This window comes from Onychomys torridus, chromosome 10 (assembly GCF_903995425.1).
Source record: "Onychomys torridus chromosome 10, mOncTor1.1, whole genome shotgun sequence".
Classification (NCBI taxonomy): Eukaryota; Metazoa; Chordata; class Mammalia; order Rodentia; family Cricetidae; genus Onychomys; species Onychomys torridus.
Window position 1 is genome coordinate 35,854,530 of NC_050452.1, and position 12,202 is coordinate 35,866,731.

Below are 12,202 nucleotides of genomic sequence, written 5' to 3' on the forward strand. Positions count from 1 at the left end.
CTTTCTACCACTCTCTGGACTTGTAACCAAAGCTTATGTAACATAAAAAGGAAGGACGCCTTCTAAAGGCTGCTGGGCTGTTTGTCACTTACTATGACTCTCTTCGCGGTAGGAAGAGCACTTAAACTGTGGCTCTCCAGCAGTCTATGCCTTGGCCCCGTCTCCACTATATATCACATATTACATCAACCCCCAACTGACCTTTTATGTCTCTTACAGTCCACTGAGCTGCCATTTCATTGCTAAAAACCAGATCTGCATAAATATCTACTGCTCAAGATCCTTCTAATGACTGCCCACAGCTCACACGAATATGTACAATGGCTTAAGATGAAGGTCTTTTTACATAGCTTTATTTCCACCATTTCCTACAGACCACAATATAACCAAAGGGATGGGGGGAGTGTTTGCCTAATTAAATCACTGAAATTAATCATCCCCAATTCTTCAAAGGAAGAGGGATGGTGACAGTGTTTATTCAATTTCTAATAGATTTACTAGTATTTAAGCACCTGATCAAGGCAAAAACAAACAAACAAAAAAACACTGGACAACAACCATAAAATTCATTCAGAATGAATCAATCATTCAGAAATGGAAAAAAATTAATGACTTCCTCTCAATCAAAAGGAACTCAATAAATATTCTTCAACAGACAGCCTCTATGTACAATAAATATCTACAACTTTCAAGAGAAGCCAGCCCTAGTTGTTTCTTATTTCACTGTTTACAAATCTAAGATTAAAAAACTATGTATAAGTTGATGGCTTTTAATGATAGTTCTCATTCTTCATAGGGGGAAAAAAAATACCAATGAAATGAATGAGCTCATGATTAAACTTGCTGATTTATGTGTTAAGTCATCTATCACAAAATATTCAATGCCTCAGCAGACATTTAAAAAGTTGAGACCATTACAATAGAGTAAATATTACCAGGTACTTTCAAAATATTACCAAGAGAAAAAGAACCAATACTCAGCTATAGTAGGCTGTAAACAAAAATTCAAAGTCTCTACACAGAACTGTGTCCAGACAGCAGCTATATCTGCAGATATAGCACATGTATTGCATAAGACAGTATTTTGGTGTCCCCAAAAGGGCACCAAGTTCTCTATCCAGACCACAAAAGGTCACTGAGACACCTAACCCAAACTTGACCCAGTGCCATCTGACATAAGAATTGGAATTTCCTCCAAGGCAGGGAAAGGCTACCCAACCAAACCTCAGGAAAAGCAGCAACGGAAATGTGGTATTCTTTGAACCCGAGAAACCACAAGTCAGACCTGATGTCACCTAATCCTGTCAACCTTCATGTCACATGCATCGACCTATTCCTTTCAAGTATTAATTTTAAAACTCAATGGCTCTGCTCAAATCTTAGGAGTTTGTCAGAGAACATCTGAAAGCCTTAATGGACCTCAACTATGACCTATTACACCAATGCCTTCAGCGTCGGAGAATAAACACTGTTGCCATCCCTCCTCCTTTGAAGAACTGGGAAAACAAAAAGCTTCCAATTTTGCTAAGGAGAAGAGTAAGATGTACAATAAGTGCTGAACCTGTGGCCATGACTTTCACATCCCACAAATATGTACTATCCTTAGGTCACAACATACAGCAAAGAGTAGTTTTGCTTGGAGTTTGTTAGTATGACAGGCTACAAATTCACATGCTTGCGAAAGTAAACAACAACCAACAGATGGGTAAGTCACCAGGAAGCTGAAGGTCTGGGAAAAAAGGTAGCAATTTCCACTTGAATTTTCTCCCTTAGACAGTGGTATGGAGCAGACTCAAGAACAAAAACGAGAGCAACCAAGGATAATTGACTAAAATTCACCTTAAAAAGACTGAATCTGCCATCTTGGGTCTCTGCACCTGGTGTAACTTCCATAGTACAGTCTTCGGCCTAAGTTAAATAACACATTCCCCATTAAGATACCACACAATATTTAAATGATAGGCCACATAAAGACAAACTAGCTGTGGCTAGTCTGTGATCTGAACTAAGAACATACGGTAATCATTAACATGGAACTGAAAGGGAAGGAAAGGGAAAAACAAACATGGTCAAGACAACAAGAAACTAAACTGTCACCCAGTATTTAATCACCTTTTTAGAGGAAAGTGACGTATTTGGACAGTCAAAGAGGCAGGGTCACTCTGCAAGATTACTAATTACCGTAATTTTATTTGTTGTTGAAGTGACTGGTATGACTTCAAGTCCCATTCGTATCCTCTTTTGTTTTTCACAGTAAGCTTTCCAAGTATCTTCATTAAAGCCATAATTAAAATAATCAGAAAGATCAGCACCTGAAGATAAAACAGACTTTTAGGACACAAACATTAAACTCTATGGCAGCGTCAAAAATCTGGTGTGGTACAGAAACGTAATTTAGAGGAGATGTGGAAAGAGAAGAGAGCAAACTTGGAAGTGAGGGACTGGTGGGGATTGGAGGGGTCAGAGAGGACAAAGGAGTGGATACGCTCCAAACACAGACTACACACCCGTGCAACGATGTCATAAGGAAACCCATCACTATTAATGATATATGCTAGGAGAAATACTTATAGCTGATGACATTGGTCTTAACACCCCTTGCATTTTTACTAGTTCTCAAAATTACCACAATGAAGCAAAGACTGAAAAAAATTTTCATCAAAATGATTTCCTTTAGAAATGGCATTATAATAAATACTGTGAGTCCACATTTATGTTAATTTCAGTGACTAATAAGATTTAATAATTCAAGTACTCAATACTTATTATTAGTTTAAGACAATAAAAAAAGACCTGTATTTGCGATCCAAAATACTTTTCTGATCATTTTACACTAAAAATCTTTGAGATTAATGTAATACCAAATAATCCTACCAGGTTTCCGCCATGGTTTATCTTCAAAAGAATCCAAATCTACTTCCAAGAGTGGCACTCCATTAATGCTGCCAGGGGCATCAAGGTCTACCCCTTTGACCTTGGTTCCTATTTTACAGAAATGCAAAATGGCAAAGAAGCCACATTAGCAAGGAGCTAAGACAAAAGAGGAAACACCAATGTCCCTTACCATCCATCCTGACGCTAGATAAAGGCAAACTTTTAAGACTAACAGGATGGAAAGGCTAGGGATTTAGACATTACGGCCTAGCATGGTAGCACAGGCCTACATCTGTGTACTTGGGAAAAGGACACAGGAGGACCAGAAATCCAAGGTAAGCTTTGGGTACACAGCTAGGTTAAGGATAGCCTAGGCTACATGAGATACTGTCTCAGAAAACAAAAGGTTACTACATCGATGGAATTGCTAATGCCCACATGTTAAACTGCTGTTTCATGTTGAACTGCTGTTTTACATCACTGTGGGCAAAGAAAAGTTTCTCTTAAAGGCTCTGCAATGAGCAAAGCAGCACAACCACAGCAGGCCAAACGTCTGCTGCCCGAGACGTCTTCCCCAGAAAGTCTGCTTCCGTGTGTCAAGGGGGGCAAACATTACTCATGAAAAGAGATGAGACAATCTGCTTGGGACCTAGTTGAGACATTTTCATATTGATGCAGCTGCAAATACAAATTTTACCTGTATTTCCATACACTCTTCCCCCTGCCTTGATATTAAGATTTACTGGTGCTGTTCCATAACTCCTAAAAATAGAATAAAAATTAACCTCAAAAACATACAGTAACAAAATAGGAAGACAGTCAAGGTGTATAAAAGCACATGGTGAGTGAGTGAATCAGCACTGTTGGCCCTCAAGAATGGACATCACAAGAGTGGTTGGTGCTCCAAGAGGTCAGAAGAGGGCACTGGGTCCTGGAAGTAGAGTCATGGGTTGTTGTGAGCACTGGGAACTGAACCTCTGCAAGAACAAGTGCTAAGCCATCTCTCCAGCCCCAAGAACTAATTTTTAAAGAAAGGCCTGACATTTTTCCATCTGAAATATTTTTTAATGTCATCTTTCTATCTCAAAAGTCTCCCAGGCACTAACTCAATGTGCCACTGTAGCAAAAATCTTAAGAACCACCTTTGTTGTTCTCTCCTAGTTCCTTGACATCCAGCAATCCTGCAGCAGGGAAAGCTCCCTGACACACTCCCAATCCCACGGCCCCACTTTTCTTTCTCACATCTTATGTCACCAGTCAAACCTCTTGCCAACACACAGGGGTATTTCATCCATAAAATGAATTCACTTAGAAGAACGGGAAAGAACTCATCTGGAGCACATGGAAAGCAGGAGGTTACTAACTAAAGGGATGAAGGACATGCTCCAGGACACCTGCAATCTTCCACAGCTTTGTCTGGGGTGACCGCAGGAACACATATTCACGTGACAAATAACTGAAGTCAAACCAACCCATATTCATACACTGGTTATGCAACTTTGTGCAAGGCACCACAACGGCTACGATTTTCCTTAAAAATCAGTTCACCTCTGGATATAGTGGTGCACACCGTTAATCCCAGCACTCGGGAGGCAGAGGCAGGTGGATCTCTGTGAGTCTGAGGTCTGCCTGCTCTACAGAACGAGTTTCAGAACAGCCAGAACTACATAGAGAGAACCTGTCTCAAGAAAACTCAAAAACCAAAACAACATTGATTAATTAATTAATCTATTTATTTGTTTGTTTGTTTATTTATTTATTTAATTATTTGGTTTTTTCGAGACAAGGTTTCTCTGTGTAATTTTGGTGCCTGTCCTGGCTCTCACTCTGTAGACCAGGCTGGCCACAAACTCACAGAGATCCGCCTGCCTATGCCTCCTGAATGCTGGAATTAAAGGCATGTACCACCGCCTTTTAATTCCGGCAATATTTTTTAATGAGTAGAAAAATCAAAATCAAGTATTAGTGCAAACTGAAATGGTTTTCCACACTGTTGGGGGTGTATAGAAAAGGAGACTCAGGGAATGAGGTAAGAATGAACAGTAAGAATTTGTAGTGAACAGAAAGATATTAGTAAGCTTTCAGATCATACTCAAGACTTTGAAAGATTAATGTTTCATACCCTATTCATTCTACTTAATTTTGCTCTTTTCCCTTAGACTTTCAGCTAACCAAACCTATGATGATGATTCCTGCTTTTGTTCTGCTCAATAATTGTCTCTGTGGACTGTGATGAAGGAGTACTTGCCTAGCATGTACAAGGAAGGCTCTGAGTTCAAGATCTACCACTGCCAAAATAAATAGGTATTGTTTGTATGTTTTATCTTTGATGAAGTCCAAATATTCCTTCACTAAAAATCCTGAAGCAATTAGAAATAGAAGGAAAGTCTCTTAGCATAGCAAAGCAGCATGACATTCAAACACATAACCAACACTATATTGGATTGTTCCACTAAAGCCAGTAATGAAACAAGCATGTGCTTACTTTCTACTCTTACTCATTACAGGGCTTAAAGATTAAGCCTTAGAAAAGGAAAAGAAAATGGGAGAAGGAAGTCAAATAATTTCTATTAGCAAATATTATGATTATATTTTTAGAAGATTCCCCCAGGCTCTACCAGAAAATTCAGTAGCCAGAATGTACTTTATATATGTGAGGATGTCAAGAAATAAAATTCATATTAATTTTTAAAAAGTAAGTATCACTCCTATATACTAATAAGGAACATAGTGATAAAGTCAGGAAATCAATCCCATTCAAATAACAAAGAGAAAAAAGAAAACCTAAGAAATAAAAGACCTCTTCAATGACAATTTTATTGTGAAATGGCAGTATTACCAAAAGCAATCTATAGATGTGACTCAATAAAATCCCCATCAAAATAACAGTGACATTCTTCACAAAAGCAGACAAATCCTAAAATTCCTAAGGAAGCAATGGAGGATCTCGCAGTAATCTCAGCAACACCGGGACCACCCCACACTTGATGGTACTACTGCAGAGTCAGTACAACAACAGACACCAGATCCATGAACAGAGGATTCAGGAGTGATCTCACACAGCTACAGGCACCTAGGCTCCCACAAAGACGTCACCACTACAGCAAGTGATGTCAGAGAAACTGCATGTGCATCTACAGAAGAGAAAAGGAAACCCTCCGCCTCACCCTGAACCAAAGTCTATCACACTGGTCAAAGACCTTACTACGAACTTGGCATTCTCAAAAGCTACGCTATGGAAAACCAGAGGCACTAAGAGGCACTACCAAGTTCTTTCTGAAAAGGAGCCCAGTACTTTAGGAAGTAAAACCAAGAACTGACAAATGGAATTACATGGAATTCAAACTCTTTCAAATACAGCTCAGTGTCAGTGAAGACCGTCTACAACACATCTAACAGAGAATTAACATACAGAATATATAAAGAACTCAAAAGCAAATACCAAAAACCCATACAACCTAACCCATAAACGACTCATGAAAAATGAACAAACAGTCCTTATAGCCAACAGACATCTTAGCCATCAGGGCCAGCACTGGGATTCCACTTCATCCCATTCAAAATGATTAATGATAAAAAACAAACAAACAACATCACCAAACCCAAACCTCCCAAAGATAAGGACAAAGTCTCAGTAGTCATCTTACACAGCTAGTTAAAACCCCAAAGCTCTGAATTCTACCACCGTAACAAACCCACAAGCCACTTGAACGCGTTCACTTGCTCCAGCACATGGAACGTAAATCTTGCTACCAACACACTGGCCTAAAAGTCCTGACAGATAATTAACTAAAAAAAAAAAAAAAAAAAAAAAAAAAAAAAATTATGGCAACAACGAAGAAATGGGTTAGTTTGTATTGGATATAAAAATTGAAGACCTAAACTAAGGTTTTGTATAATAAAATGAACCAATGACAGGAACGCACGTGACAGTTTAGGTGTTCCACTTCTAACCAAAGACCTCATCCTAGCAAATCCTCAGGAAAAATATGTTTTAAATGCAGCGACCAGCTATGGCTGCTTCCACGTCCCTACAGAATTCAGTAGGCAGGAAGTAATTAAGCACCTGTTGAAACTGTCACACGTTCGTTCCTAGCATGGTAAGACAGGAAATGTAGTATCAATAGAATCAAGCACTGACAATCTAGTCTAAACTTCACAAGGCAGCATTCATACACAGAACTTGGGGCTGCCAGCGTGGCTTAGAGAGCAAAGGCACTTGTAGCCAAGCCCCAACGACCTAAGTGGAAACAGAGACATGACTCTTGCAAGGAGTCTTCTGGCGGACGCATGCAAACCATGACACACAAATAAAGTACCCTGACTTACCCGTACTGTGGGGCTCCAGTTTTAATGTCTCCTATGGTGACATGAACATCATCCTCATCATCGTCACTGTCACTGTCACTGTCATCCTCGGTCTCAGTCACTTTCTATACCAACATAAACAATTACAAAATGCACTCAATAATCCGACTCAGCACCTCACATGAACAAATAAAAACTGATTCTATGTTCTCTGGACTTGTTTAAGAGTAAAAATTACAAGCTTCTAAAACTGTTATTCCAACTTTGATGGACTACAATAATTGAGTTTATAAATAGGAAATGGAACTTTTACTCCCATCTTTCAGAGAACAATACACGCTTCACATTTTCAATGCTCTGTTAATTTAACTATCTGGTAATTTTTAATACTGACATTTAATCTCACAAATGTTTTACTCATAAGAATTTCTCAAGTACTTACTTTTAAACAATTCTACAGTAGATACTACATTTCCTTAGATTCATTCATTTTGCAAAGTCATCAATTAAAATAGGAAGAACTCTACATGCAAATGATTGGAGAAGCATTATGTATCTTTTCAAACTAAACTGGATCTGCTTACCATGATTTTAGTATGGATCTAAAATGTTGTTATATTTTAGTTACATAGTGTAGATAATCATATCACCCAGGCAAATGTTTTTTTGGTTATAGGTTTCAGTTTGAAAAAGAAAAAGCAAAAACAAGTTTCCTTCTCTCTTCAGGATTAAAATGTACAACTATGAGAGGGCACCAGGTACCATTTCAACAGCCACAGAGTCAGAAGTAAAACCTTTAGAGAGCATTCCTAAGAAACTGTAAGAGACAGTTCAGGTTGTGGACTCGATGCTGGCTTTGGAAATCAAGCTCACCTATGACAGTCTTTTGATCTACAACTACTCAGTTATTTGAAACAATAAACAGCAAGTCTTTGCATCTGCTGTATGTACTCCAAGTTTCTTCCCAGTATTTGTTCTCCTAAGTCCTACATATTCTTTTGATGATATCAGATGGAGCAGTTAACATAAGAAGGGGTCAAGTCATACAGGATGTTGAAGGTTATGATGAATGTTGGTTTTATTTGTCAATAAACTGTGACATTCTTAAAGATTTGAAACCTCAAAGTAACTGGATTTCAAAGCCTGAGAGGTGGGTTACCGGTTTTGACACGCCATTTTCGGCAGTTTCCTCTTCCATTCCAGCTGGAGGATTAGCACTGCAACAAAAGAAAGCAGGGAGACAGGATGGAGGATGCTGCTGCTGCTGCTTCAAGACAGATTACACTACAGGCTCGGGCTATCTTGGAGAGTTCCTAAAGTTATTATCTCTACTGCAAGATGAGAACAAGATGCTAAATCTGTCTGGTTTTCCTGTCAGTGTGCATAAAGTAAATATTCAGATGGAAGTAAGACTTGGGCTTACTTGGTTTTTTTGAGACAGACTCCTTGAACTCACCATGTAAACCAGGCTGGCCTCAAACTCAAGAGATCTGCTTGCCTCTGCCTCCTAAATGTTGGGATTAAAGGCGTGTGCCACCACTCTCTGCCCAACAATTTCTTGTTATTTTGTGTGTGTGTGTGTGTGTGGGGGTGTTGTTTGTTTTTGTTTTTCAAGACAGGGTTTCTCTGTGTAGCTTTAGAGCCTGCCCTGGAACTCACTCTATAGACCAGGCTAGCCTGGAACTCACAGAGATCCAACTGCCTCTGCCTCCTCAGTGCTGGAATTAAAGGCATGTGCTACACTGTTCAGCCTCTGCCCAACAATTTCTTAATGACATACAATTTGATGGTAGCATACAACTTAAGTTTACACTGCACATCATACTTTTCCTTTCTGAGTCTTTACTAAGCATTTGCTGTGTGGCAAGGACTGTAAAACAGTCAAGGACTACATAATACGGTTTCTCTTCTCCCTGGTACCCATGAAATTCTGTATGACAGAATCATATTAATTCTTTCAGTGCTCAGTTAGCACACATGCTTCTGCCTACTTTGCTGTTCCATTAACCTTATCAGATAGGTCTTTTATTCTATCAAATACAAAATTTCAAGATTAAAAAGAAACTATCTTCATGGAAGACTACCCTCTAGTTTACAGTAACTAATCACTTTTAGAAGGCGAATTTGACTTGTTTTTTTGCAACAAAAACTGTGTCATTTAACAAGAAAACATTTCCAGGAGACTCAAGTTATTAACAAAAAATACTTCCAGAACTATATAGTATAGTAAGTTTCTTGACAGTAGAAAAACTATACAAACAGAAAAACCGTACAAAACAATGAGTTGATTTGGCCCACGTCACTGAAACTGTTAGTATCATTTCATAGTAAAATGCTCTTTTCATTATAATACTTTCATAATACTCCTTAGTGGCAATTTAGAACACTATACCCAAGTAAAGCAAATTAGGAAAGAAACTGAAAATTTCAATTTTTCCTGTCCTAACACAGGACTCAAGATAAATTTTCTACTATAATCCTTCTTAATTTAATAATTTGCTTATATAAACTACTAGAGAGCCAGAAATAAGTTTTGTTCACTTGTCTGCATGCACATGACTGCAAGCAGTAGGATGAACCCTCAGTGTGCTTCCTATTTCACAGGACAGTATCCGACAGTCAGCTAAAACCTGGACACAAAAAGCCTAACAGCACTGAAAGCTGTGTAACACAATGCTTAAGGACAGGGGCTTTAGCAATGAACCAGTCCCAATGAAAATGGGCAAATGCAACAGCTGGAGCCTAGGCGGGAAGCAAGGCTGTACCAAGCTGCAGGCTAGCTTTGCCTAAACTCCTTTCCCTGTTAGACATGTGTTGGAACTTCCAGCTCCTTATCATCACTAAAATATAAGAATGATAAAATTGTAAGATTTTTCTAAAAAAGTAAAAATTTAAAGACAAATGTCCTCCCAGGGAATGAGACACGCATAGCTCTCCAAATGAAACTAACAACAAATAAAGGCAACAGCAATCGAAGAAGGCAGAAGTGGATTAACTCCAATGAACCACCACACTGGGTCTCAGGGAATTCAAGAAGGTTCAATGAAAAAGTGAACTTTGAGGAAGGAGAAACGGCTCAGTGGTTCAGAGCATGTTTTGCTCGTCCAAGACCTAAGTGTGACTTAGGTTTGAGCCCCAACACCCATCACAACCATCTGAAATCGCAGCCTCAGGGGATTCAAAGCCTTCTATCATTCTATCTTCCATAGGCACCAGGCATGAACATGGTACATGGACACATATGTAGAAAAAATACCAAAACACATTAAAAAAAAAATCAAAGTGAACTTAGAATTGTAGTTCATAAAACTCAGAGATAAGGATTAGTATATTTGATTATAACACTACCCTGTAATCAACTTCTTGACACTTAATAAAATGGATATGCAAAAAACATCTTTTTTCTTTTGTTTTGTTTTTTTTGCGACAGGGTTTTGTTGTGTAGCTCTAGCTGACCTGGGACTCGCTCTGTAGACCAGGCTGGCCTCTAAATCACAGAGATCTACCTGCCACTGCTAGAATAAAGGCCTGGCCATTTAATAATTTTGTTTTGTTTTGCTTTGTTTTTCAAAACAGGGTTTCTCTGTGTTGTTTTGGTGCCCGCCCTGGATCTCGCTCTACAGCCCAGGCTGGACTCAAACTCACAGAGATCTGCCTGGCTCTGCCTCCCAAGTGCTTAGATTAAAGGTGTGGGCCGCCGGCTTAATCTTTTTTTTTTTTAAACTATACATTCCTATCAGTGAGTTGAATACATAAACTCCAAACATAGATGATTAAATTTCAGATAATACAGAAATACAGCTCTGCCAAAGATATATTTTGTTCATAGTGTAACAGTTACGTATGAAATCCCAAAAGAAATCTTGTCACTAGTCACCCCATTTTCTCCTATGCCATGATCCTGATCTTTCTGTCTCTATGGATTTGTTTCTTCTGGATAATTTATAATTAGAATCGAATCAGACACATCTTTTGTAGCTGCTTCTTTTTAATGTGTTGTTCACCCATGTGACAAGTCAGGACTTGATTTCCTTCCACCATGAATATAAGGGTACACTGCATCGAATCTATTACCTTGTATGTTGGTGGACAGGTGGATTATGTCCATTTTCCTGACTAGCTATGATTAATGCCAAGAACACTGATGTTCAAGTGCTTATTATGTTCACGTATGTCTTCACTTCTCTAAGTTAAACAGAGTAGAACTGCTGAATTAGTGAAGACTCTAGTTGAACACGTGAGGAGGCTACCAGCTTACCCTTCCAAGAAGGGGCACAATTTTCCAGTAGTTCAGCAATGTGTTCAAATGGTCCAGGTTCTCCATCTCCTCAGCACTGCTGTTCCACCTTTTGGATTATCCTGCTAGGTAAATGCGTTGTGTGTGTGATAGGTTTGTGCATGCACCTGAGCAAGCCATGTAGAGGCCCCAAACATCAGCTATCTTCAACAGCTTTTCATCTTCCTCCTCTTTTGAGAGGGTCTCTCACTGACCTGGAGTTCACCATACAGAGTGGATGGAGAATGAGTGCTAGAGATCCAGCTGACTAAGTCTCTCCTGGACGTCCACATGCTAAGGCTGCACGCATCTCACCGACCAAGCCACCTCTCCAGCCCTTAATCACTCTGTTTAAAACACTTCCTCCCAGGCTGGAGATGGCTCAGCAGTTAAGAGCACTGACTGTTCTTCCAGAGAACCTGGGTTCAATTCCCAGCACCCACATGGCAGCTCACAACTGTGTGTGACTCCAGTTCCAAGGTACCTGACACCCTTATGCAGGCAAAACACCAATGCACATAAATTAAAAACAAAAACCACTCCTCCCTTGTTATCTGAACAGTCATCTGATCAAAGTAGAGTCAATTTAGCCATGTACTTATATGCTTGAGTTGTACTGATTTTTGAGTAGATGTTTGGTTCCCTGAACACACTCTGTAAAATACAAAGTTTGGTATAATATCAAAAGAAATCAACTTCTTAAAAAGAAAAAAATCATCTATTGTGTCCATGGGATAGAAGTGA

The 12,202-nt window shown here is 39.1% G+C and overlaps 1 protein-coding gene across 11 annotated transcripts in view; it reads right to left on the reverse strand.

Annotated features, from left to right (window-relative positions):
• Nucleotides 1-12,202, reverse strand: part of Fip1l1 (factor interacting with PAPOLA and CPSF1) — a 64,123-nt gene that overhangs the window by 49,597 nt on the left and 2,324 nt on the right. For 6 of the 11 annotated variants that reach the window (XM_036201302.1, XM_036201303.1, XM_036201300.1 and 3 more), the window contains exons 4-8: nucleotides 8,342-8,399; nucleotides 7,204-7,307; nucleotides 3,572-3,636; nucleotides 2,875-2,982; nucleotides 2,182-2,312 (exon numbers count right to left, since the gene is read on the reverse strand). In XM_036201302.1, coding sequence (XP_036057195.1) covers nucleotides 2,182-2,312; nucleotides 2,875-2,982; nucleotides 3,572-3,636; nucleotides 7,204-7,307; nucleotides 8,342-8,399 — 466 coding nt within the window. Of the gene's footprint in view, nucleotides 1-1,839; nucleotides 1,909-2,181; nucleotides 2,313-2,874; nucleotides 2,983-3,571; nucleotides 3,637-7,203; nucleotides 7,308-8,341; nucleotides 8,400-12,202 lie in introns of all 11 variants that reach the window. The other 5 variants (XM_036201301.1, XM_036201298.1, XM_036201297.1 and 2 more) reach the window with 1 other exon arrangement.